This window comes from Camponotus vicinus, unplaced genomic scaffold, assembly GCF_025532165.1.
Source record: "Camponotus vicinus isolate PSW18456_S1 unplaced genomic scaffold, iyCamVici1.0 SCAF_4, whole genome shotgun sequence".
Taxonomy (NCBI): Eukaryota; Metazoa; Arthropoda; class Insecta; order Hymenoptera; family Formicidae; genus Camponotus; species Camponotus vicinus.
In genome coordinates, this window is record NW_028141976.1 from 14,320,192 (window position 1) to 14,347,400 (window position 27,209).

A 27,209-nucleotide genomic window follows, 5' to 3' on the forward strand; every position below is an offset into this window, starting at 1 on the left:
TAAAAATATCACAAGTTGATAGTTGTATGTATATGTGAAACAGGATGTAAATTAATAACGCATATATGATAAATATTCTGATATTTTAAACATTAGAATTACGATCGATAATTTTAATGCTATTATTTCAAAATTATTTCCAATCTCTATCCGAGATAATAGTCAATAGAAGAATTTACATATAACAGTGCAGACTTTCTCTCTCTTTAATAGAAATAGTCAATGAAAGGAGCGAAGACTGTAAAAGGGAAATTCCCTACAAGGAAAAATTCTTTTGCATAATACAATCGAGAGAGAAAGATTAAAATCATCAAAATTGGTCAGCAAAATATTTCAACCATTTATTTTCATTGTGAATCCATTTTCCAGGGATATACCGAATAACAAATTGTTATAGAGCGTGCCTGTTTGATCGCAATCAGTCGATTAGCAACTTTCTTTCGAATCTCGCCTAAATTCTATCGATAAAAAGCTACAAATAACTTTTCTCGTACTGTTCACACACGAATATGTACCGCGACGTATTCCAAGTAAGTCGCGGAGTATTCGCATGTATAATCTTTATGTGAATCTTGCGTATATCATTTACTGACGATATATGAAACGATACTTTATGCTTTCCAGTGGCATTTTAGTCTTGTTTCGGCATCGATAATCGTTGAGTAAGAGGACGCGACGGCGAAGTGGCTTGACCGCTACTCGAGGGTTCTATCATAGCTTGCAAATTGGAGATTTCACCAGTCGCGGTCTCGCAACAATCGTTCATGATGATTCCGCCGCCTGGATGGATGAAAGCGAGGCTGCCCTCGCTGGACGAGGCCAAACTGGTTGATAAAGGTGGTGATCGTTCTTTAGGCGACGCTGAGGAAGCGGGATTTGCCATGGGCGAAGTATTGGAACATGTAGCAGTTTCCAATTTGCCATGAAGTTCAAGTATACGACCTTCCAGTAATAGATTAATCTCTACCTGCGCTCGATACTTTGATTCGATAGCTTCCAATTCAGACGCGTGTTGCTCCTTTGTTTCTTGTAAGAGTCGTTGCAAATCCACCAATTGTATCTCCTTGCGCGCATCTTTATTTTCTAACTCACTTAGACGTGCCTTTAATGCTTCTAAGTGCGACGTTCGCGATTCCAATTGTCGTCGAATATCTACAAAAATATTTCGATAATTTATGTATAATTTGTATCTTTCTTACAGAAAATATTAGTTTTAATTCTTTTCAAATTCGAACACTTACTGTTTAATTCTTCCGTATACGATTTCTGAACCTGCGTCGCTTCTTGTTTAATCGTCGGTGAAAGAGTACTTGTATTTTCTTCAAGTCTTAATTGCGCCTATGTACAAAGGTAACGGAAATGTGTCCACAATTATGTATAATATCGTTTTTTACAGATAATTCGACCAACAATTAATTCACATTTTCAACAACTAATCCATATTTTGCTAAAATAATGTTCTAATTCAATCAATTTAATTTGTAGAAACTATATACCTCTCCTAGAAGCACGAATTTCTTCTGCATAATGTCCACAATGCGTTCCAGTTCTTTACCACGATCTGCAGCTTTCAACGCTGCTTTTAATTGATGTCCCGCATTGAATAGTTCCGCCTCAGTAGAACGAAGTTGTTGCTGCATTTCAGTCGCCTTTTTTTGTTCGCTTTTCAATTCCAATTCGAGACACTCTAAACGTTCTTTGAATGCATGACTTTGTCGTTGTTCCTCAATACACTGTACATATTATAAAGATGATTAGTCTTCCAATCTTGTATAATTTTTCTCAGTACAAGGAAAATGAAATAGATATTTTTAAAAATCATACTTTAGTTTGCCAATGATGCATAGTTTCTTTATATTGTTCCTCAGCTTGATGTGCTTCCTTTTTGTTATGTTCCAGTTGCGCCTTTAATGCTTCCACTTCTCTTTCCATCATTTTTAACCGATCAGTCTGCAGGAGACAAATAATTTACTAACAGTCGTATGCAAAAATTTGATAAACATTATCATACGAAAAGAATTATGAACGGACCAAAGCAAGATTATGCTCTTCCGAAGCTCGCAAGTCCCTCGATTTACCGAGCAAACGTCGATTACGTTCAGCATGGACTTCTCGTCTTTGCCTTTCAAACTGCAGTTGCATTTGCATTAATTGAAGTAATTGATTAGCGCAAGTTGGATCTATACCATCATCGTCTCCTCCATCTTCTTCTGCATCTTCCTCCCTTTTCTTTTTTTGCTTTTGCTTGGTACCATTTGTTTCTGTAAAAAAGCTGGTGTTTCAGTTTGTTTGTCGAAATATTTTCATCCGTACATGTTATATATATGTTATTTTATATTTACTCGTTTTGCTAGAGAAGGTATTCACTCTTGTACAAGTCTCTATATACTGATCGAGCATGCTGATTGGTGATAGTCTTGAGTCGGAGCTTTCTTGGCTAAAATTTTGGCTATTCTGATCTAACACTCCCAAAAGCAGATGTTCATATGGAAATAAATCACATGTTTGAACACTAGCGTCTTCGCGTTTCATCGTTCCTATTAATTTGGTTTGATCTATTACGTCTTCACTATTATATCTTTTCTGCATTTCCATATCTGGACAAGATTTAGAGTGTCGAATCTGCGAGAGAGAACATAAGCTTTTTTTTTCAATCAATTATAACTGTTGCAATATAATTGTTGCAGTTATATGCGGTGATTTTTGAGAAAATTTTTCGAATTCTTTTATATTCCCACCTTGTGCGTTACATTTGAATTTGAGTCCTCCGACGAAAAATGACGTTGAGAATATAATCGAAGTTTATAAATTTTTTGTGATATCGAATCAGCTAGAGCATTAACTGTATTTTTCTCATTTCGTGCTTCGGACTGCAATTCGACGTATTTTGACATTTCAATTGTTCCATTTCCATGTGAACTAACTATCTCCAGTACCTATATTATAAAATTATATATAATATGATTTCTATATTTTTTTCATATAAAAAATCCATCAGATAAATTGGAATTAAACCTCTTGATCTTCTTGCCAAGAATCATTCTTCCCATTTTGACTTATCGCCATTTCTAAGAGCCTTCCATTTTCTTCGCTATTACTCATTAATTTTTGTGGCTGTTGAAGAACACTTTGTCTATCGATCATAATCTTACTTAGTCTATGTGATAGAAATCCATGTGTATTTCCTGCAATATCCATGCTTCTCATTGCACTAGTAGACAAGGAATTTATCGGAGTAGGCGTTGATGGTCGAGAAGATGCACTGTTACTCAATGCGTTTAGAGCACGCACTGCGCTAGATCCCAAAGGCGTTTGCCTCGTTGTTAATTTTCGTAGATCCTGTATAAAATGTAATAAATATTTCTCTCTTTCCCTTCGAGAACATGTGTATAACAAGATTATTTTTATATACCTTAACAGGAGTCGTTTCAGGAGTAGCTTCAATAGCAGCCTCGGGCGGTGAAGTACCACTTCTATTATTATTAGGCGTTGGCGGGGCAGAGCGTGGCTCGTGGGATGTATTTTGAAACGGCGGGCTATGCGGTGGCACCGCCATGCTAGGTGACCAGAATGTATCATCTTCCCCATTATTTATCTCCACAGTTGCTACTCCTCCACAGATGTTTATTGGCGCGCAAGTAATGGAAGATTGATCTGCATAAATAAATAGATACATAAGTAAAATAGCTTTTTGTATGCTTTTGTATGCATAAATAGATACATAAGTAAAATAGCTTTTTGTATGCATTTTTAGATATGAAGATGATAATGCTGACCTAGAGGTGGAGTATATCGAGAATTAACTACGCTTAAAATTTCTTCCCGACATTTGTCTAATGTAAAACGACCACATTCTATTACGATATCGTGATGTTCCATCTTTTTCCACCTATTAATTGAAAAAAAAAAAAAAACGAGAGTACTCAGACACATTGTGTACCATAAGATATATTATTTCTCATATGTAACAAATATATACCTAGTGGCTGAAATTTCTGCATCCTTGGATGCTGTAACAAGCAAAGGATGCATACGCACGGAATCCAACATAGGTCTAATAGTATGAGTAAATGTAGCCATTTGATCGCGTTGTATGTACTGTTGCTTCAGGTATGATATAAAATTGCAAGGATACATCGCATACAGTCTATGAAATAAGCTGTATAATCCTACCTATAATGACGGGATGGTAAAATTTTGTTAGTTTCTCTATCTTACTTAAAAACGATCGTTAAATATTCACCTGCAAATGTATGAGGTACAAATGGTCCTTGTCGATGACATTTGGTACTGTAGTGGTCGAAGTAAAAGGGGTAGAAGAGGAAAGTAAAGACGACTGATAATGATAATAAGAGGCCAAACGGTCAAATACCTCGAATATTTCTGATAGATATGGCCCTAAGGCAGCAGGTAACATTGGTAACAACATTACTAACAAAAGTAGGGCACTCATAAGTGGTAATATATCTGCCTCCACCTTAAAAAATATAATTTTGCAAAACTACCCATCTATTTAATTCCTTTTAATATTTATAAAATTAGAGTAGATTTTCAGATTAGATATCATATTATTCAATATGTAAGAATTTTGACTATGATGCATTAAGAATCATATGATAAATAATCATTAGTATATAACAGTTATAAATATATTATAAATATAATATAAATATAAGTGTAATAATATACATTAAACGGTATAAATTAATCATAAGTAAATTATATATATTTGAAATGACTCATAATCCTAAAACAATAACTAAAGGTGCATGTGAAGTTGACAAATTAATGAAAAAAAATTAATGTGTATATACATAAATTATGTGCACTGATAAAAGAGAAAAAATATTTTACCTTAAGTAATTTAAGTAGATCTCTGAATAAAGCATGATTGGCTAGCTTGTACAACCAAGTAGGTTGACGTCTGGCTATATGTCCGAGCAATGTGAGCGCCTGTATTCTCTGCCTGCTATTGCCAGGTTTTGAAAGGACATCTGACAAACGATCCAACAGATGCTTGTCATGTGGATCTCGAACTCCCGCTAATACTTCGGCAGTCCTCAAGGAGTTTGTGGAGAGATAATAATCGAATAATCCATTTACCAACCAATTGTCCTTTGCTGCAAATATAATCCGACATGATTAGAAAAAGTTAGGTGGTAACTACTATATAATTATTCTAAGCAGTAAAATATACATATATTACTCACTGCATAAGAAATGATCGTGAAACACTTTCTTGATCTCCTCGACCTCTCCAAGTTTATTGGATTCAAGTAGATAGAACAGCTCAGCAGCAGCATTGACATTCATTTTGACAGTGCCTTTAAACAGTGGCTCGGTTCGAAAGGTGCTATTCTATCATGATCCTTCGATCAGACGGTAGAAATCGGTTTGAAAACGTCGCTTCGAGGCATCTGCCGCCTATCATGCAAGACAGGCATCGTATGGGGCGATGATGATGCTAAAATACCTATTGGACAAAGAACAAAATATGTAAACAAAATATATAAAAAACACAAAATTTCAACAGATCGCTGAAAGATGATCCTAATTCACTGTACCAATTAGATTGCGATATTTGACCGGAGTACTCGGGGCAAATACCAATTGCAAGAATCGAAACGAGGCAATCGAGCCAAGGGCAAGAGGGATGAACGTGCGAATTCGCGCGCGAATTATCGTCGAATTTACACAGACTGTCAGCGTGCATATTTCTTCTTCTTCAATATCACGGGAAAGAGTGTCGGGCTCTCGATCCCACGGTGTAACCGCAAAACTGTCATTCGCGTTAACGACCGGTCGGACGATGATCCTCGCGAAACTCTACGGGACGCGCTCGTCCCCGGGTCAAGTAACCGGGTCGCAGGCTCGGACGTGTCCGAGGACGAATTATTAACAGAATAACTCACCCGAATTTCATCGAGTACCTCGAGCAGATTTCCGTGAGTTCTATGGCGACTGGTGAGTTCGGGGTCGGGGGTGGGGAAAACTTCCATCCATCTCTTTTCCGGACCGCCTCTGCGCTGCCATCTGGTCGTTGCGTGTCAGCCATTAAATTACGCGTACCTAGACGGGAGCCTCCCATCTTCACCGGTTCTCGGATTTCTCACTAGACCGACCAATCAGGAGGTTCCGTGGGCATCAGCCGTCTCGTTGGGTGACACCCGATTGACCATGTCGCCAATTGGCCAATTCAAAATAGGACTCTCTGATTGGTCAATCGTTGCTGGTTACCCTAGACACAGGTCGATATAATTGGCTGTGGTCAGTCTCAACGAGGCACTCCCGTCTCGTTGATTTCGGCCGATACAAGTGACAGGAGAGTCGCACTATACGTTCCATAGTTTCGTGCAAAGTCATATGTGATCGCGAACATATGATTCGCACACGCGCGAATCGTCTACGATGCGCGAGTCTGTCACCTGCGATTTTATCCTCGAGATCTGAAATTATGCAGAGCCTGACCAAGTGTTCGAAGCGACACTATGTATTGCCCAGCCGAATATTCAATTTCCCATCGAAAAATATTTATCTCCCGAGGAAAAAGACGTTGCTCGACGTCGATCACTCGAGTTGCGCGCACAGGTTATCTCTCCCCGTGTCTTATCATGCAAGTATCCACCGATTTATGACATCTCGACTCCTACTTACGTTTCGTATTTATCCTAACTGATTATAATTTTTAATTCATAATATGTCGCATGGATCTACATGTGATACCTTGGTATTGACGAATTAAGTAGTGAATATTTCGCGAGGAGTAATGAAAGTATTTATTTTTAGGCCTACAAGAAGATACGTAAGGAATTTCACGCCGTGCAGACTGCATTCTTGCGCGACAGCAAGTTTACTTTATTCTCCCCGAGAATCGATAATGTCAGATATTTTAATACAACATGTAGTAAGTCCAACAAGCAATCTTCAAATAAGGAATCGGGTTCTGAGAAACCAGACAAGGAACCTGATAAAAATGAAGAGATGAGATTGTTTCTTCGTAAACTCTCTATGTGGTTCATACTATTGTATGCTTTGTTAATCGCATTAAGGCAAAAGATAGACGCATCAAATATAGAAGTGAGTTTTCATTGATTGCTGTTTATCCTAGAAATCATTACAAGTTGAAGATATAAGATATTACTACTTGTTTGTAAGCAATGTTTGTGAATAGCCTGCAGCTTCCATTTCCTGGAATGAATTTGTGTATCACATGCTGAGCAAAGGAGAAGTCGAGGCGATTATTGTGAATCCCAATATCGATCATGTTATAATTGTGGTGCACGATGGTGCCATTATCAAGGGAAGAAGGAGTCTGTACAAAAGATATCATATGGCTGTTCCAAGTATTGAAAATTTCGAAGAAAAGTTGAGAAAAGTAGAAAAAAATCTTGGCATTAAGGCTGGTAAGTAAAATTATCTATAATGTGATAATAAACATTTTACATTGGAGAAAAATTGCATCTTTTACGATATATTTACTTGAAATATTTTAGGCCAAGGAGTACAAGTGATCTACGAAAGGAAAATGGAATACATAGCGAATGTAGTGAGATTCTTGCTTATCGCGCTGATAGCTATCGGTATCTTCAGTTTACTGAGAAAACGCTTCTCTATTAAACCCCTCGAGTTTATCTCGCAGATGAAACAAGCGAAATTTACGTTAGTCGAACCGTTAATGGGAAAGGGTAAAGGTGTACATTTTGCGGATGTAGCAGGACTGAAGGAAGCTAAGATAGAAGTGATGGAATTTGTCGATTATCTCAAACATCCAGAACGTTACAAAACACTTGGCGCTAAAGTGCCACAAGGTATGCTTAAATATGTATATAAAAAATTTTCAACATTTCCAAGTTTGTACTATAAAAACGGACTTGTGTAATTGCATTTTCAGGCGCTTTGCTTTTGGGGCCTCCTGGTTGTGGTAAAACGTTGCTGGCTAAAGCTGTGGCGACCGAGGCGAGTGTTCCTTTCTTATCCATGAACGGTTCTGAATTTATTGAAGTCTTCGGTGGTTTGGGTGCTGCTCGAGTTAGAGATCTGTTCAAAGAGGCGAAAAAGAGGTTCGACGCTCTTTTGTTGTGTGTTTTTATAAATTAAAGTATTTTAATAATATTAATGTTCATTTTAATAAAACTTTCCATAGAGCACCGAGTATCATATATATCGACGAGATTGATGCACTTGGCAAAAAACGTTCAGACAGTTCACTCGGAATCTCCAACAGCGAATCTGAACGAACATTGAATCAGCTTTTAGTAGAAATGGATGGAATGATAGCAAAGGAGGATGTTATTATATTAGCTTCAACGAATAGAGCGGAGGTATTGGATAATGCCTTACTGAGACCCGGCAGATTCGATAGACACATTTTGATTGACCTTCCTACTTTAGAAGAGAGACAACAAATTTTCGAGACTCATCTAAAGAAGATATCTTTACGAAGCGAACCTTCAAAATATTCGGCATACTTGGCTTATCTTACGCCCGGGTTTAGTGGTATTGTAAAATTAAATTCATCAATAAATAAGTAATGTTTTATTTTCTCGCCAATTATATGAGAGTTTAACATTTCCAGGCGCTGATATCGCTAACGTTTGCAACGAAGCAGCATTACACGCCGCAAGGGACAAGAAGAAACAGATCGACAGCAGTGATCTCATGTACGCAATCGACAGAACAATCGGTGGCTTGACGAAGAGAAACAATCCATTGACTCCATCCACGAAACGCGTCGTCGCCTATCACGAAGCTGGCCACGCGTTAGTGGGCTGGTTGCTGGAACACACAGACGCGTTGCTCAAAGTGACGATAGTACCGCGGACTAATCTGAGTCTGGGATTTGCACAATACACTCAATCCGATCAGAAACTTCACAGCGAAGAGGAACTCTTTGAACGAATGTGTATGATGCTGGGCGGTAGAGTAGCGGAATACATAACGTTCGATAAGATCTCGACAGGCGCCGAAAACGACTTGAAGAAAGTGACGAAGACGGCGTACCTTCAGGTCCAACAATTTGGAATGAGTCCGGCCGTGGGTTTAGTTTCTTTCAACGAAGAATATACTGATCCAGTATGTATAAAACAAGAATAATTTTGCAAACCATTCGTCGCGTTTAAGAGTGACATGTATATAATTTTCATCTTTTTTTAGAAAAATAAGAAACCATATAGTAAGAAATTGGCGAATCTAATGGATGCAGAAGTGAGGAGAATAATAGGAAACGCATATGATCGAACTCGGCGATTACTTCTGGATAATAAAGATAAATTGGACAAAGTACGTATATTTTATCATATGTTTTTTAAAGTTGTGTATACGTATGTAGGTATAACTTAGATTTTCATATCGTATATATTACTTTATACGTATAAAATATTTGTACCAGCTCGCGGAAGCTCTACTGGAAAAGGAAACATTAACATATGATGACGTGGAAAAATTAATCGGACCGCCACCGTTTGGGAAGAAACGACTTGTAGAACCAGCAGAATTTGAAAAATCTGGTCCAGCTAGAGAATCCCCATCGATAGATAGAGCAACGATGTAGTAAAATGATATATTAAGTGTTTTTTGTAGATATTTATACTGTATAAAGGAACGATAGTATGATAAAATGTCAAGAGATGTCAAGAGATTAATTTTTTTCATAAATTATTTGAAACATTTGTAAAATTGTCTTATCAATATATACATATATACTATCACATATTTCCAATCTGTGTATCATCATTCATTAGTACTCACTTGGATGGGAGTAAGAATAAACAAAATTATACACGAATGGAAGAATTATATTTATTTTGACATTTAAATAGAAACACATAATTTGCTAAAACGCGCAGCCTGTGGAAAACATGAAATTTAGATTTAAAAAATCTAGAATGTGTTAGTTATACTTTTTTTTCAATAAAAAATAGATACGCGTATTTTTCTATGTAAATATATTTGTTATATGAATAATTAAAATATATATTTAAAAAAATCAGAGTAATGTCTTGTACTCTTTGGGCATTTTTGCTTTTTTTGTTACAAAGGTAGTTATTTTTTTCATTACAAAGATAGATGCGAGAAATTACAAATATGCAACAAAGTTGATACATTGAGTACTTGGCATATATGCATTTGATTCACTCTTATATGGAGGGGAATATTATGCAGTCATGTATCAGAAATTGCATCTTACAATATGATGCTTGTGTTTGTGGTCCTCATCAATCAATAATCTGCATCTGCATCTTAAATCTCTTGTTATTTATCGATTTAAAAAAATGACAGAAATCTAATAAACTTTCTAATTATTTAACAACCTATGCTAATAAGTTGACAGTTAATGACAGTGGCGATTATAATATTATATAATATTAACTTATATTATAGTAACTTAAGAGAATCTATGGCATCATAACTATAATGTGATGTACAACAATCAATTTTATCAGATCAAGTTTATATTACTTGATGGCGCGATTTCATTATATAATATATATTTAAATGAACAGAAAAAGAACAGTAAAATATATGATGTTGTACATTAAAAATATAAGAACAGTAACAATATATCATCAAAGAATATATGTATATATATATATATATATATATATATATATATATATATATATATATGTTTATCTACGTCAATATTATAATCAAATGTGTGTAGCACTTGCTTAAGCGTGGCAATATCACATACTCGATATTGGTGGCTCGTAAATTCTAGGAACAATCATTACTCGAAGTTTTTCGAACTACGGATGATTTTGATTTTTTTCTGTCCTTTACCCTGATCCTTTGAGCAGGAGTCTTCGAGATTCTTTTCTATATCACATTTAATATTAATACTTACTGTTTAACGATTAAATCTTTGATAACACCATTAAGAGCTCGCTCTAAATGCGAACCATCCCAATATATCTTTCCGCAGTGCTCGCAAATATAAAAGACTTGTACATTCTTCAGTACATTTAATGGGACCTTATCGATTTGTATTCGCATTTGGTATCTCGTTGTACATGTGTCGACGTCGATAGTATTTGTGGACAGACGCCACGTACGATGCTCGCTATTTGTAAAATAATTGTTTGGATTTCGAACAAGTTCGAAATCATCGCTCGAATTATCGTCATCAATACGAGCTTTTCCTACGCTATCAGTTCGATTGGGAAGCATTCGATAATTGTTTTTTCTTATAATTTTCACGAAGCTAAATCAAAGAAGAAATCATTGCTTTTATTATCATGTAAAATTGATAGAAAGAGAAAAGATTAAACAAAAACAAAGCGAAAGTATAAATCGAAAGTAGCTTACCTTTGTACAAGATCATCCATTAATTGCTTTGGGACTTTGACGAATTCGTCACAATTGCATATCTGGCAACGGCTGAAAATGTCATTCTGTGTGACAATTACACCGAAATAACGTAAGACTTCGCGCAATTGATTATCAGGTGTGTCGGCCATTACCCTGTAGCAGTTTTCTTCAAACAGTGGTAGATACTGCTTGAACTGCAATATGTCATAAAATGAGCGTTACAACAGTTCGACTATGACAAATGGATATAAAGTGTAAAAGTAAAATCTTACTCTTTCGTAGTTTTTATTGCGCGTCAGCAGAATCCTATTTTCACGCATTGCCAGTTTGGCGGAATCATCCCCACCCTGATCGAACAAGACATGTACGCAGTCTACGCCGCACATTCGTAGCTTGCTGCTCAAGCCACCCAGCATTGAATCGCATACAACGCGCCACGTATGCGCGGCGACCGAGTCTTCCTGATGTTGTCGCTGCACTTTGGGTTCTGATCTATTCATTTTTCCAATCTTATCCATAAATCTACCCTGAACATCCTCTCGTCTACCAATTTGTTTATCATATCTATTATGATTATCACGTCTACTTTGATTACCGTATCTGTTCGGATGGTCGTATCTATTATGATTGTGATTGTCGAATCTATTATAATTCTCGTAATTATCATATTTTTTTTGATTCTCGTATCTTCCACCATCAGCTCCTCGCATTCCAACGTGTGTGTATCTGTTCTGATTATGATTATCACCATTTTCATATCTCCTTTGGTTATCGGTTTTTGCGTCATTAGCTACTCGAATTATTCCGAGACGCGCACATCTATCCCGATTCTGATTATCATGATTGTCATATCTCTTTTGATTATCGTGTCTTCCATCATTAGTTGTTTTAAGTATTCCAACATGCGCAAATTTATTCTGTTTATTATTATGATACCCTTGTTTGACTGCAGGTTTGTATTTAGTTGTTTCGTACTTTGGTGATGCTCCTGCGTTTGCGCGATAATTCTCACTGCCTTTATCACACGTTGTAGGATTTGAATACATAGAATTCTGTAAAATATTTCATGTCTAGATACAAAACAATACATACACATAAGGAACACACAACTAAATCAATATATGCATATATGTTTAAAAAAATTTATTTCATATGAATAATTCAATGACAGTAGCTTCCAAGATATATGTTTGTTATATAAAATTTATAAAAATAAAAACATAGTAGCTTCCAAAGTACATTTCTGTTACATAAAATTTACAAAAATAAACAAATTAAAATGTATTTTCTTTCATCAATGGAAAACTGTTGTTATCTATTGCACAATATATTATGTTCACATAATATATAATGTAACATGTAATGTACATGTCAATATAATTTTCTGTAATTTATACCTTATGTATGGGCTTATTCGTGTTAGGCTTTTTATGTGTCTGTGGGATATGTTGTATTTCAGCACAAATATCCTCAAACGGTATATCCATGTCTGCCGAATAATCCGCTAATACCTTATATATTTCCAATAAACAATAAGCGTCCAATGCTGTCATATAAAACAATATATATCAATTATATGGAAATGCATTATATAATTACAAAAAGAAAGATTTTTTTTACCAACCAGCATATATTATTTGACTTTCCCTAAGAGGTCTTAGCTCCCAATTTGAGAATTGATCAGACTTGTCCAATCTTTGTCCAAAACATAGTTCTACAAGTTTACTTAAACTCTTGCTCGTGAAGTTTGGATCTCCCTTGTATGGGAAAATAAAATTGTAATCTTCTGTTAATTTTCTCCATAAAATCATCAAATCTAGGTATCCTTGACCATGATTTTTAATGGACGACAATGCAGGTATACTATTGCGTATCACTGTTATATCGTGTGCTATTCCAAATCCTATGATATGTTATGATAATTTTAGTATTAACATTTATATTTTGTTTTCATATCATATAATGATATTAATTGTCTAGTTTGAGTGTAAAATATATAATTTATTATTCGTGTTAGGTTTTTTGTATCACATATAGTTATATAAAATAATATAGACACAATATTATTTCAAATACTAAAGTCACTTACCAATTTTAACAATATTTTTGTTTCCAAATAACATAAGACCAAGTTCAACCCAGAGTTCAGGTAATTCATTACCGAGAGTAGTCACATCCAGAATATAAACATTATCTTCAGTAGCTATCTGTATAAGTGCTAATTCTGGTTGCTTTGTTCCTGTGCACAGAAACATATATAAAAGATTCATATTAAACTACATAGTAAATTGTTTTATAATTTTTTTTTTGTATTTTCAAATTTTATTACCAAAACTAGGTTTCCATTCCAAATCAATTCCAACTATAGTAACATTTTTTAATCCATTATCAAGAAATTCTTCAAATAAACGTCCGTTATCCACGACATTAATAGATTCTCTTGGTAATTTTAATGTATGATAATTTATATTATCTTCAATTGGTTCCCAATTTTCATCTCTACTTGTAGAAGCTCCATCACTTACCCCTGCAAAATATAGTATAATAGAAAAGATATGCAAAAGCAAACAGAAGAATATTTGTTTAAAATTGAGTGAAAAAAATTAATGTTTATATTATAAGAGCTTGAATACTTTTTCTCTATTTGTTGAATATTTTGTGAAGTGCAAAAACATATGTAAAAACATGTAAAAACATAGATTATAAAGCATTACCTTGCGCACCTTCTTCTTCTTCTTCTAGTTCCTCTTCTTCTGCATGCACAATTAACCATGGCCATTCCTGCTTAGGTATTCTATATTCCCTCGCCCAATATAAACCTTCTTGTACATCTTGGACATTAATTAACATAAGAAGTAACTCCTTTTGTAACTTAATATCATTTCCTATTGCCTCTCTCACCATCTCTCTCCAACTGGCAACATCTGCAATAAAAGAAGATTAAGAAAAAGATATTAATATACAATCTTTATTCCCACAAGATAATGTCTTTAAATAATTGTGTAAAGATAATTAAATATTTACTTAAGCTACCATCCACATAACGTTTATGTATGAGAAACTGCAATGCTCCCTCATTTCGTTTTGTATTCAAATGTGGACATACATCAGGCGATAAATTGTACTGTTTTATTAGACGTGCAACAAGCTTAGTTATTGGACGAACTTGTGTTAACGATATTTTAACTTCTGGAATATCATTTTCACTGAAAATTTAATTCAACGGAAATTTCAATTAATTTATCATAAGATTAAAATGCCTCATATAATATGAATAAGTAGATACATTTTATCACTCACTAGATAAATCGTTCTAATGTGATTTGTACATTTTTTCCTGGTGCTATCAAGTTATCTAAATAAGTCGTCAAGGCCTTTTGAACATCTTGGCAGTCAACTAAAAATTCATCAACTACTTGTAACTTATTTTGTAATATAAGTGGCAATAATAATATTTCTGGATTCATAAAATGACTCTGCAATTGTAACATTGCAGCATACTGTGCAGCCTCCTTATATTCTTTATCTCGTATCATTTCCTATAAAAATAAAAAAAAAATATATATATATATACACACAAATATGGAACAAAAATCATATCATTATAATCATCTTTTGGCAGCATACCTTTATTGCCTGTAGAAACATATCTTTATGTTCCACGAATTCATATATAGTAGATACCTTCTTAATTAGTAACATTTGTTTCATATGTTTCTGCTTTATTAATTTGAAAGCTGCTAGTTTCAAGTCAGGAACAAGAAATTCCTTATAACCTTCTTTTCTATCTTCTATCCAATTTGAAAATTCTTCTATCACTGCAACATGAATAAAATTATATTACAAAATAATTAAATTTCAAAGAATGTACAAAGTATAATGTACACGATACAAAATAGTTTAGTTCCAAAGAAATATTAACTGTCTTCTTCGCATCTTAAAAAGGTCTGAAATATTGTTTCAACTATTCCAGAAGATAATTTGATAATTTATAAATATTTACAGAGTATACCTCCTTGACTTTGATATATGTTGTAAAGATAATTGACTTTGTTTCAACCTGAACTCCTGCATATTGTTTTTGTGATAAAATTATCAAGGTCAAAATCATTGGAGATGTATCTATTGATACAAATAAAGGAGAAATACTCAATTTATTTTCTATATCATGTAAAGATATCTTAAATAAACTACAATCATGTGCATTGCAAGAGGAGTTAATAGTCGACAAGTAAAAACCTGCAAATGCGAGCGATTTGCTGTTTGTCATGTGATCAAAGTCAGAGGTGTTGACGAGGATTCTCAATGTGCTGAGGTATGGATTTGGTGCCGTTTCAAAGTAATCCGTCAATGTTTTGCTAACACCGTCGCACTTCTTCCCTACAATTGAGTCAATTGTCAATGAATGCATGTGTTAAATGATAAGAAAGAAAAAAAGATACATTTATATCCGAAAAATTTTGCTTACACAGCGACCACATCCGATGCAAGGTATCGAGCCATGCTTTCGTGGCATCGTCTATGGACGAGAAGAACAATAAATCCATGGTATTCCGAGATGACGGAATCTATCTATCTGAGGTTTTTCGAAAAATCGTCGAAATTTAAAATTTCTCGTCGAATACGTCGGTCGAAAATATAGAGCCGGATATCGTTCTAAGGACAATCCGGGCGATCTGTTGACAACGGGAACAAAAACCTCGGTGCCGCAGAATCTCACAAGGCAAGAAACAGTCGAAGGACGGTGATCTTTCGCCGTCAACGTCACATTTCGCAATAGCACCAACGGGGAAAAAAAAAGGTTGACAAAAGTGGACCGGGACTTTACCTAGCGCTCGTGTCGCTGAAGTTTGCGCCACTTTTACGCGCCGCGACAGTCATGAATTTATAAGACGATAGATTGCAAACCTATAGTGACGTCAAAAAGTAATTCTCATTAGAATGCTGAAAGAGAGATGGAGATTTAAAAGTTAATTATAAAACGCACATTAATTATTATTATTTTTTAATCCCAATACAATTTTAAGGTTCGAAATACGAATTTGTCCCCCCCCCCCCGCCACATACACGCACACAAAAGATAAGCATGTACAGAGGGAACAACAACTAACTATACATTGAGATTTTTTTAAATTATTTCATCTTTTTATATATTTTCAATTAGTTTTTCGATACATGAGTGTATATAAAGATGATACAACATAAACGAGTTGATTAAACAAAACATAAAATCTAGGTTAACACGACGTTTTTTGCTGTGTTTACAACTAGGAAGCAATCGGTTCTACAAAACACGCTGTAAGATTAGTAAGGTATATATAACTTGTGTAAAAGTGTAGAAAAATATTTTTGTTCTACACAATTTCACGTGTATTTGATAAATGCTATCATTATCCTAAATTATTATAATTTATTGATATATATGCAATTTCAATCATAAATATTTCCAACTTTGATAATTAAAATACAATGATTAAAATTGTTTTTATATATGCTATGCTATATTTTAATTAATATATATTTGAACATATAAATTATATATATATATATATATATATATATATATATATATATATAATACATTTTTTTTAACTTTTTTAATTTCAAATGTAAATTAAGAAAAATGAGCAAACAATATATTGAACTATTAGAAGCAGAAGTGCAAAAATATATAATAAATAGTAGAAACATATAGAAAACAATTTTTATTATATAAAATATAGTGGTTTATAACTGATGATATAAAAATTTATATGATATACAAAGTGGAGCATGTATAAAAGAGATCATTGCAAGATGTAGGCAATTAGATATTTCATTATTTAGAGATGTTTCATTATTTAGAGATAAATTACCTTTCCAATTTGAAAAAGAAATAAGACAATTTTTTATTTCAATTTGAAAAGATGATTTAATATAACTTTAAATAATGAAACTCCTAATTACAAAGGTATATATGGATATATTCATGTATATAAATGCATCATTAACTAATTGCAATATTATCATTAACAAAATGATTAACAATGATTATAATTATTCATATTCCTCTCCGTTCTACCCGTTATTGTGATGTTTTGTATGACTTGTTGACTGATGAATAGATTTGCTGTGTTCTTATCACCTTTGTCTTTCGGTTCTGTGCCAGAATCTATAGTGTCATTATCGTCATCATTGTAATTAGGTAGATTGTCATCATTAGATAGGTCAGATTGTAATATTTCTATATCCATGTCATATGGCACATTAATAATTGCAACTTCTCTGTAACATGTACAATTTATCACAAGATGTATTGAACTGTAAATAAGTAAATACTTATACAAATTTTATGTGACTATCAGAGAATTAACAGAAATAATAATGAGGGAAATGAGTGATAGAATTATTTTAAAAACGACTATAAAGATATAACAAGGAATTTATTTATTGCTTACCTCGAAAGTGGATTATTGTTGGGATTGGTATTCATATTGAAATTACTTTGTACAGGAGCATATGCATCTATTGGCCTGTACTGAATAGTGCACGGAATAGAGTTTTGAAATTCGTTAGATTCTGTAATCTTTTTATTATTGTTATCCAGGATGCAACATTTTTTTTCATCACATTTAATGAATGGTTCTGAAAGCAAACATTTACAAATTTGTTTATTGTTTATATAAAGTTATCACATCAACAAATTGTTTATATAAATTATCACATTATTGTCAATAATGTGTAGTTTTCCTTGCAGTAGAATTACCGCGTTTTGAATCTTTGCACTTTCACTTCAGCATTCAATTATGTAGGTAAACCATAGATGTACTGTAATGTAATAATTAATATTTTTTTTTCATCAATATATATTTTTATTTGATTACTTTTTTGTGCATTATCGTGTGTATATAAATGTTACAAGAAGGGTGCAATTATAGAAAGTGCAAATTATTTTTGTTAGATTAATTAATTTGTTAATTTATATTGCAAGTTGAAAAAAAATGTGTTTCTCATATAAAATATGTCCTGTGCATTATACTTTAAAGACATCCTTTTTTGAAATTTTATTAAACAGTTATAAAAAAGCAAAGTTCTCTTTCATGCAAATTTAATTATCGATTAATTTCTCACAGTTTTGTTTGTATCATGTAAAATAATTTAGAAATGTAAAATGATGAATACATTATCTTAAAACAGAGCTAATTTGAAAAATTCAATTCAATTCAATGCAATTTTGCAAACTATATTATGTTAATTTATTCAATCAGCGACAATATAGCTATGTTATTCATTATTATCTTTGTTCCTACAAATATTATTTTCACTTGCAAATAAGTGGAACTATGTCCGACGCTGAATTTATTAGAAATAATAAAAATTTTTATCGAATCTTGGATAGAATGTTTAGGATGTTACGTGAAGGAAAAGATGCAAAATATTATAAATTAAATTTAAAACTATCACTTCAAGCAAAATTCTATGATAAGAGAGCCAGTCATATATATACATATAAAGAAATAGTCTGTATACTAGAACATACGACAAAATTTTTCTTATTGTAAGCAAAGTGAAAACATATATGCATATATGTACATATATATATATGTGTGTGTGTGTGTGTGTGTTATGTGTGCATGTGTGTGTGTATATACACATATGCATACATAAATTGTGTATGCATGTAATAATTGTGTATGACTTACTTTGCTCTTGTGGTGGGGCACTGGCAATTACTATTGCATTAGAATTATTTCGCCTATTTGCAATATTTGATATAAATCTGCGAATTTTCTCTGAAAAAATATATTCCCAATATTTAAATTCTTTATTGACATTTTATATCGTCTTATATAAATATATTGTAAACAAATAATATATATAGAGTTACGTTAATAATAAATATAACTTCACTTTTTTTCTCATAGTAGTTTTTTTCATTATGTAAGTTTATTATCAAGATATACAGATACAATACAAAAATATTATATGTTATACATATATATATATATGATTTATAAAAGAAAAAAAACATAACTAAATTTAGCATATTTGTAAAGGTTTGAAAAAATTTTAAATCTAAAAAATAAATTTAAATTAAACTTACGGCGTTTGAAAAAGCATAATACAACAACAATTACAAACAACAAACTTATCACAGTGGATAATATAATATTTTTAATTAATTCGTGACTCATACCAGATCCAGCTGCAAATGAAATAAATATATTAGATAATTGCAGAAAAATCCAAAAATTATGTAACATGCTTAAGATATATATCGATATATAAGTGTTTTTATCGATTTTTCACTTCGACGCGGAAGAATAGCAAACAAGAATCAATAATGAAGTGTGAATAATTATTTTTTATTTCTTTAATGAAATCCACAAAACAACATCACTTACCCTGATTTTCTATATATTTACATATTGATGACGTAACGTTGTTAATAAGATGCTCTGATGTGTATCTATAAATCGAGAAAATAGATAATTCTGTTAAAAGGACGGGAGAAAATCTTTTATATTGCAAAGACACGGATCAAGTGGATATCCAATGGATATCCTATTATTTTACATAATATGCATTTTACTTCATATGTTCTTGAATGACTTTGATGATTACAATTATTTGACATTCTAATTGGATATTTTATTATCTGCGACTATTGACGCGATTATTCAATCGATTAAAGTGAACTTTTTATATTGATATTTGTCATTATAAATTGCCGAAGGACACCATTGATATAAAATATACATATATACATACATACATACATATACATATATATATATATATATATATATATATATATATATATATATCAATAAAATTTATATTGTGAAATTATAGTTTCTCTTTTTTATAAACGAAAATTCTTATGTAATGATAAAAAAGGCAATGAAAAAATAATGTAAAAATATTGCGATTATATTAATTAATTTTGCGAGGGATATTAGTTTTAATCCTTTGTATTCTGATGAGGCTTTGTGTCTAAAATAATGATACAACAAATGTCTCTTTTTTAATTTTTTTTTAAAGTAGTATTATTTAATAAATCTCAAATATATAATAAACGAAAAAATAATGTAATTTATTAAAAGTTCATTTGTATTTTTAAAATATTCATTTTATTTATTCAAGCATTTAAAAAGGACACTAATAAGAAATGCTGAAAAAAATACAAAATTAAATTTTATTTGCTCCAATATACTGGATATAAAGGATTAATTAAGAGTTGCGCGTTCTCAAATGTAAGAGATTGTATTATATCTCAATATTGTATTATTGTATTAATCTCAATGTTGTATTCATTGTATTCATTTGTACAATTTTATTTATAACGCATAATACATGATGTTGATACAATTAAATAAATTCTAAGCTGTTGATAAACGAATTACCAATAATTAAACAGATGAATGATCGTTCGTGTCATGTTAGATGATAAAATAGCAAAATATGAAAAAGAGAATGAATTAATATACTTCTTACCCTTTCATACACGGACCACATTGCGATGGCTTCTGTGCCTCTGTCAGGCCTTTCAGGCGATTGTATCTGCTACAATCAATATAATTCACGCATCGATTGGAGGTATAACAATATTGTCCAATAGGACAATCGTCATTACTCTCACACATCTCACCGTTCCTGTCCTGCAACAATAATATTGCATTTTAATGCAAAAATAATGAAAATAATTATTTTATTTTTTGTTTTCTACATTTTGCTATTAGTTACATCCCACAATGAGAATAAAAAAATTATTGATAGTTTAAATAAAAAAGAAAATATTAAATTTATAAAATGTCCATTTTTTAATATAATCATTTATCGGTAAAATTAACATCAAAATAAACATTTAGTTAATTATTTTCAGATCTTGATCTAACATCAATTTTATAATAGCATCTATTTCTGCTGTCATTTACAAGCCTGTGAAAGTAATACCTCCTATTTCACGGAGGTATAATATAGTTAAATCCTTGACTATAACATAGACTGAATAAAGAAATTTCTATTTTAGAGATGTATTTTAAGAATGTAAAAAATGCCTTTTTTTCTATACCTGTGATAGACATTTATCACAAAGAGAATCCCTAAGTACAATAAAAGCGCTTTAAAAAATTGTTCAAGAAAATTACGAATATAATTCCACTCAAAATTTTTTTGCAAAAAGCCTATTCTATAATACTTTATTATTATTATTATTATTATTATTATTATTATTATTATTATTATTATTATTATTTACTAAAGACAAGAATGTGATTCATTATCGCATCGTCTATAGCCGACAAACATTTATCACAAAGAGAATCCCTAAGTACAATAGAAGCGCTTTAAAAAATTATTTAAGAAAATTACGAATATAATTCCGCTCAAAATTTTTTTGCAAAAAGCCTATTCTATTAAGTATTATTTACTAAAGACAAGAATGTGATTCATTATCGCATCGTCTATAGCCGACAAACGCAAGCACACACATACATACATGTGTGTACACATACATATACGCAGCGCACACATACACACCCACGCACACTCTCGCAAATCTCGAAGCACTTGTTCGCTTCTGAAATGCGTGCGCAACTCGGAGCGCAAAGAGATTCTCACTCGGAGATTCCCGGCTCCGAATCGCCGAGGAGACAGGTGATGACTCATTCGCTACTCGAGCCATGAACGAGTAATTCCTGCCACCCTCTTTTTCTACTTCTCGATCGCGCTCTTTTCCCTCTTTCATTTTTACGCGATACGATTCGATCTTTTTCCCGATCCGGCCGATTTTCGCCTCAAACGGGAACGTCGTTACGCGCTGCATTCCAAAAGTACGAACATTTTTTTGTAGCATTCCACCACATCCGGTTGGCGGGACGATATGGAGAAATGCGACGTAATTAAGCGACACGTTTACCGTTTCATTCCTGATATCGGAGATATCCTTATGTCGGCTTTTTTCTTAATATTTTCGCCGATTTTTTCTCGTCTTCAAAAGATGATGAAATCGCTCGAGAAGTGACGACATTGTTTCTTTGTGCACTCTCTAACGTATTGCTCTCTTATTGTTAATTCTTTTATTTCAGAAAACAATTCTTGATACCCCGGTTTAAAGAGTCTTGATCATTTCTCCAATTATTCAACCAATTATTATTATTAAAATTTATGAAATAAGACATAACGCAAATGCGATATGCAAATTTTCTGGAAAAACGGAATTGTATGATAAAAGAATCTATTTATACACTTTTTTTGAATTTTGTTTACTATTTTCAATATTTTTTCAATGATTAAAAATATCTCTCTCTTTCCTATAATGTATAACATGTATAAAATGTAAATATATAGTTGAACTTTTACGCAAAATAAATCTCGTATGTATGCGCAGTTTTCGAATTTTGACGATTGCTAAGCAGATCTTACTGTTAGAAAGATGCTATTTCGTTTCTCTGAACTTATCAAAAAATCAGGTCATTAAGATCTTTTCTTAAAATTATCACTATTAAAATTTGCGAAATAAGACTATATAACGCAAACACAATACGCAAATTTTTCGGAAGGACGGAATTATATAACAATAAAAAAATTTATTTTAGACACTTATTTCTAGAAATGTTTCTACTATTTTCAATAGTTAAAAATATCTTTCTTTTTTCTATAATGTAGTTCATTATGAGTTGAGCTTTTACGCGAAATAAATCTCGTATGCGTGCGCAGTTTCCGAATTTCGATGGTTGCTAAGCAGATTTTATTGTTAGAAAGATACTATTTCGTTTCTTTGAACTCAAAAAATCATTAGGCCAGTAAGATCTTTGCTTAAAACTATCACTATTAAAATTTGCGAAATAAGATTATGTAACGCGATACGCAAATTTTCCGGAAATTATATAACTGTAAAAAAATGTATTTTAGACACTTATTTCTAGAAATGTTTGTATTATTTTCAATAGTTAAAATAAATTTTTCTTTCTTTTTTCTATAATATAAAATATAAATATATAGTTCATTATGAGTTGAGTTTTACGCGAAATAAATCTCGTACGTACGCAGTTTCCGAATTTTAATTGTTGCTAAGCAGATCTTATTGTTAGAAAGATGCTTAAATCTTATGCGCAGTTTCCGAATATTATTAGGATGATTCCCATTTCTTTGAAACTTATTAAAAAGTCATTAGCTGGTCAAGATCTGTTACATTAGACTGAATTATATAAATCTGACACGAGATTCGCCCTTTCGCCCGAGATATCCCTTTCTATATTGTAGTAAAAATTGATCGCAGTCGCGCAATCTTGACAAGTATCCGCAAACATTCGATGCTATTCATATGCAGATATAAAGCTCACACGAAATGGCGACAGGACGGATCCGCCATTTCATGAATCCACCATGTCCCATCTTTTTGCTGAATCATTATAAATTTTAAACTCGTCGATTTTACACCATCTTCGAATAATTTTCTCATTTTCATCCAATAAAAGAGAAAGAGAGAGAGAATAAAATTGACACAATTAAAAATTATTAATTTTTCTTTTTTGCAAATTTCTTTGATTGGCTCAAATGACAAGTGATACAAATTCGACATATTTTTAAACAAAAGTTTAACGATAAAACTTAATTTTAAAGACTTTCGCGTTCGCTTTTACCACAAGTACACTTAAAGAGATGATTTAATTATGCATAATCTGATTGACCTTTGGAAAACGAATTTAATATAAAATTTAATATAATATAATATATATTATAGACAACATAAAACAAATATAATGTAGATTTATTACATCGATTGATGACATTGCATCGTCTGTATCCTCAAATCTGCTAATAACTCGAGTTTGAATGGACTTGTAACACTTTGACATCTGAGTCATTCATTTGTCAAAAACAGGATAATCTCGAAAAGGATAAAATTCGTTAACTTAAATTGCGCATACAACTCGGAGGAAGGGGAGCTTCACATTTAATTAATCATAAAAGATTAGCCGTGTTAGCTCTTGTTTATGTTTATCGATTATCATTAAAAAACTATATTTTATATCATTCATATAATAATGTAAAACGAATTAATCATCAACCACTGAGAGAGATGCGGCTCATTTACATATATACTTGCAATCGCAGTCCCTTCCTTCTCGAATGATCGAGATTTTTTTTGCGCACGTGTTATTTGTCTCACGACTCTTTGTGACTTCGTCGCTTTTCGCTATCAATCTCGGTTCGAAAAACTGGCCCAAGTGTCATAATTATTACGCGATGCATTATCTCTATCGCTACCCCTTTTATTCACGATTCCTGTTAGATCGTGGTGATTTCGATCCTAACAGCACGCATGTTCAAAAGATATCCAGAGGGAATCCAGAGAATATAAAACATCTTCTTACACTCTTCAAGGACGATCACGCAAAATCGCAATGAGCGGGGGTTGTTGAAATAATGTTACGATCACGTGTACATATAATGACATATATATATGTCAAACTGAACACGTTTCTTTCGTCTCGATTACTTCGCACCATGCATTATCTTTAACGAACCTTCAACAGATTTCTTTTATCGATCCATCTTTTGTCAAATATTTCCGGAATCGTATTTAAAATAATTATATTGTTTATTTGTAATAATGTAAATAAAAAAACTCACCATTTTGACGATATTGTAGAGAAGGAAGTACATTTGCCACACACACTGCGGCAGATCTGTCACTGTAGCACGGGTGATTAGAAAATCTAAAGCTGATCGAATTAATCGTCCAAACTGCTGATAAACTCATTCGAGAAAGAGAGACCGACTGCTTTCGGTTACAGACGTTGCACTTATATCGTGAAGCGATATTCACCTGAGTCCCGTAACGTGATTGAAGGGAGAATCGACCTGTCCTGAACCAACAAATCAACTGAACATGTCTGTACATGCTCCGGTCTTCGGTCTTCGGCTCCGAGGAGCATCCCCTCTCGACATCATCTCACTTCGATGTTGGTGGTGGGGATTCGGACCCCGTCAGGGCCGGACTTCAAATGGACTGTAAATTTTTACGAGACACAGTTCTGTATAAAATGTAAATTAACTATGTAAATTTACATCCAACATATAAAAATGTGAAAATTAAAATTACATAAAAAAATTATTTCAATAAACTAAAATAAGTCGTTCTAATAATATGATTAATCAATGATTTCTAATAATAATTTAATTATTTATTTAACGAAGCGAGAATTATTCCCTCTTACGGATTGCGCTGCTCAAGCGTATCTTCCATTTACCAAATGAATTATCAGGTCTTCTATTGTATTTCTCTCGTTTACGTTTCCCATTTTATTCGATTTCTTATTTTCCTTCTTTTTCCATATCTTTAATACTTTATTATACATTAATTTTATCATGCTTATATACTCGCTTTTTATTTTGCAGAGAGCGTAAAAAGATAAGATCCCTTGCTGTGTGAATTGCCTGCACACAACATAATATTGTAGATAAGCGAATCCGAAGTTAAATAATTCTTGCTACAAGAAATTATGTTAATTTATATATATATGTAATAATTGCATATTAATTGATTACTTGAATAACGATATAAAATACTAAATGTGATCAGTAGCATTATTATATACCAAGAGATATATCGACATGTGAAATTAATACTCACATAAATTGAATTTCTAACTTTTGTTGAAAAATAAGTGACATGATAAAGATACAAGTAGAATGTGGAATTACATCTTGCATCATTAAATTTTTGCTTTTAAATTTCGCATGTGTTTTGCATATATTTCTTTTCCAGATTTTCAGATCAGGGCCTTTAGATTATTTGTACTTGGGTCCTCATAACATTGATCCGCTATTGATGCCATAAAATTTCATTATTTCAAGAAAACAATGATTTTTATAAGCTTCAGAAATGCACTTTTACAAAATTGAATGGGAGGTGTCATCTGAAAATATAACCTATCTTTTAAAACCAATAAGCATCATAAATTTTATGAAATTAAGTTATTTCTGCTTTCTCTCCCTGCTTTCGTTTTCTCTTTCTCTCTCTCTCTCTCTTTATCTCTTCATTATATTGTGTTGAAGATAAAAAGAAATATATATATAACAGAAATATACAAATAGAAATATATAAATTATTTGCTTTCTCTAATTTTTCTCTTTAATAATGATTTTTTTTTATGTTGGGGATACTTTTTCGATGCGTCATTTTAAAGTGAAAACGTCATACACATATGAAGAGCATATACAAAACTCAACATAAAAAAATCGAAAATGAGTAAAGCATGATTTTGAATAATTGTTGATTTGTTCATATTTTTTGATCCATTTTCATGTAGAACTGAAGAATTAAGTTTTATAAGCATTATTTAAAAAATTAGCACTGATGTTACATCGTTAATTTATTAATTTATAGAAATTTTTCTTTCTCTATATTAAGAACTATATAAGGGGTCTTGTTGAGTTTTGTATGTTGCTCCTCATATATACATACACGTATATTCCAGGTAACAAAATGACGTCAAATGATATCTTAACGCTTTAATGACGTCATTAAGACGTCATTAAGACGTCATCTTGCTACCTGGGATATGCAAAGTTTACATTTAATATTTTCTCTGCATGTTTTTAAAATGCAACTTTTTAGGATATTGTTTTATATTAAATATAAATAATTAAAAACTCATGATTATACATATTTTTCATTATAAAGTTATAAAAAAATGAAGATTATATTTTATAATGTTAATTATAATTTTGTTTGTATCTTGAAAATTTACAAAACGAAGCTTTTTAAAATGCAATACTATAACTATATATCGGGACTTATATATTAGTTATAAAAAGAGAAAATCGTATATACGATATGAAAGAAAAAAAGTTTCAATATATTTCTCCGAAATTTTTAAGCCGAATTGGATTTCTCTTTTCAGCTA

The 27,209-nt window shown here is 32.1% G+C and overlaps 4 protein-coding genes across 11 annotated transcripts; 1 reads left to right on the plus strand and 3 right to left on the minus strand.

Moving 5' to 3' along the window:
* Positions 1-316: 316 nt before the first annotated feature.
* On the minus strand, positions 317-6,014 carry Tsc1 (tuberous sclerosis 1 protein hamartin). Of its 3 annotated transcripts, none has more exons than XM_083098280.1 (15): positions 5,913-6,014; positions 5,211-5,473; positions 4,855-5,120; positions 4,244-4,477; positions 3,980-4,173; positions 3,777-3,889; positions 3,413-3,654; positions 3,016-3,339; positions 2,739-2,936; positions 2,343-2,622; positions 2,032-2,261; positions 1,825-1,950; positions 1,497-1,733; positions 1,242-1,338; positions 317-1,152 (listed from the first exon to the last, which is right to left on the minus strand). In XM_083098280.1, exons 2-15 carry the CDS (start codon positions 5,311-5,313, stop codon positions 632-634), a joined length of 3,165 nt encoding a protein of 1,054 aa, XP_082954406.1. In that variant the 5' UTR covers positions 5,314-5,473; positions 5,913-6,014; the 3' UTR covers positions 317-631. The 3 variants fall into 3 exon arrangements, with proteins under 3 accessions (XP_082954406.1, XP_082954408.1, XP_082954407.1); XM_083098282.1 differs by having other exon boundaries at positions 5,931-5,996; XM_083098281.1 differs by lacking the exon at positions 5,913-6,014 and adding an exon at positions 5,565-5,848.
* Positions 6,015-6,351: 337 nt separating this feature from the next.
* On the plus strand, positions 6,352-9,784 carry Spg7 (SPG7 matrix AAA peptidase subunit, paraplegin). The gene is made up of 9 exons (XM_083098298.1): positions 6,352-6,613; positions 6,787-7,077; positions 7,172-7,403; positions 7,494-7,808; positions 7,892-8,060; positions 8,144-8,496; positions 8,576-9,072; positions 9,154-9,279; positions 9,389-9,784. The coding sequence occupies exons 1-9, from the start codon at positions 6,380-6,382 to the stop codon at positions 9,548-9,550; spliced, it is 2,379 nt and encodes a 792-aa protein (XP_082954424.1). The 5' UTR covers positions 6,352-6,379; the 3' UTR covers positions 9,551-9,784.
* Nbr (exonuclease mut-7 homolog) lies at positions 9,783-16,198 on the minus strand. Of its 2 annotated transcripts, XM_083098284.1 has the most exons (13): positions 15,779-16,196; positions 15,550-15,690; positions 14,938-15,128; positions 14,611-14,849; positions 14,335-14,516; positions 14,025-14,234; positions 13,640-13,837; positions 13,400-13,549; positions 12,935-13,213; positions 12,708-12,856; positions 11,583-12,362; positions 11,308-11,504; positions 9,783-11,203 (listed from the first exon to the last, which is right to left on the minus strand). In XM_083098284.1, the coding sequence occupies exons 1-13, from the start codon at positions 15,855-15,857 to the stop codon at positions 10,843-10,845; spliced, it is 3,156 nt and encodes a 1,051-aa protein (XP_082954410.1). In that variant the 5' UTR covers positions 15,858-16,196; the 3' UTR covers positions 9,783-10,842. The 2 variants fall into 2 exon arrangements, with proteins under 2 accessions (XP_082954410.1, XP_082954412.1); XM_083098286.1 differs by lacking the exon at positions 15,550-15,690 and having other exon boundaries at positions 15,779-16,198.
* An 802-nt stretch (positions 16,199-17,000) lies between these two features.
* LOC145971064 (uncharacterized) lies at positions 17,001-26,523 on the minus strand. 5 transcript variants are annotated; one of them, XM_083098340.1, is made up of 10 exons: positions 26,467-26,523; positions 25,934-26,219; positions 25,518-25,790; positions 24,931-25,309; positions 20,788-20,951; positions 19,695-19,759; positions 19,394-19,495; positions 18,993-19,082; positions 17,748-17,934; positions 17,001-17,574 (listed from the first exon to the last, which is right to left on the minus strand). In XM_083098340.1, exons 4-10 carry the CDS (start codon positions 24,961-24,963, stop codon positions 17,331-17,333), a joined length of 885 nt encoding a protein of 294 aa, XP_082954466.1. In that variant the 5' UTR covers positions 24,964-25,309; positions 25,518-25,790; positions 25,934-26,219; positions 26,467-26,523; the 3' UTR covers positions 17,001-17,330. The 5 variants fall into 5 exon arrangements, with proteins under 5 accessions (XP_082954466.1, XP_082954467.1, XP_082954469.1 ...); XM_083098341.1 differs by lacking the exon at positions 26,467-26,523 and having other exon boundaries at positions 25,518-25,737; positions 25,934-26,439; XM_083098343.1 differs by lacking the exon at positions 26,467-26,523 and having other exon boundaries at positions 25,551-25,790; positions 25,934-26,439.
* Between the last annotated feature and the right edge of the window lie 686 nt (positions 26,524-27,209).

Coding starts and splice junctions, on each gene's coding strand:
- LOC145971064 (XM_083098340.1), bottom strand. CDS start 24,963: ATGTACTTCCTTCTCTACAATATCGTCAAAATG. Junction 19,496..19,694: donor TAAATATATAGAAAATCAGG/GTAAGTGATGTT, acceptor TTTCATTTGCAG/CTGGATCTGGTATGAGTCAC. Junction 17,575..17,747: donor AACAATAATCCACTTTCGAG/GTAAGCAATAAA, acceptor TACATGTTACAG/AGAAGTTGCAATTATTAATG.
- Spg7 (XM_083098298.1), top strand. CDS start 6,380: ATGATTCGCACACGCGCGAATCGTCTACGATGCGCGAGTCTGTCACCT. Junction 8,061..8,143: donor TTCAAAGAGGCGAAAAAGAG/GTTCGACGCTCT, acceptor AACTTTCCATAG/AGCACCGAGTATCATATATA. Junction 8,497..8,575: donor TCTTACGCCCGGGTTTAGTG/GTATTGTAAAAT, acceptor TAACATTTCCAG/GCGCTGATATCGCTAACGTT.
- Tsc1 (XM_083098280.1), bottom strand. CDS start 5,313: ATGAATGTCAATGCTGCTGCTGAGCTGTTCTATCTACTTGAATCCAAT. Junction 3,340..3,412: donor CTGAAACGACTCCTGTTAAG/GTATATAAAAAT, acceptor CATTTTATACAG/GATCTACGAAAATTAACAAC. Junction 2,937..3,015: donor CTTGGCAAGAAGATCAAGAG/GTTTAATTCCAA, acceptor TTTATAATATAG/GTACTGGAGATAGTTAGTTC.
- Nbr (XM_083098284.1), bottom strand. CDS start 15,857: ATGGATTTATTGTTCTTCTCGTCCATAGACGATGCCACGAAAGCATGG. Junction 15,691..15,778: donor GCATCGGATGTGGTCGCTGT/GTAAGCAAAATT, acceptor ACTCAATTGTAG/GGAAGAAGTGCGACGGTGTT. Junction 13,838..14,024: donor AGAAGAAGAAGGTGCGCAAG/GTAATGCTTTAT, acceptor TATATTTTGCAG/GGGTAAGTGATGGAGCTTCT.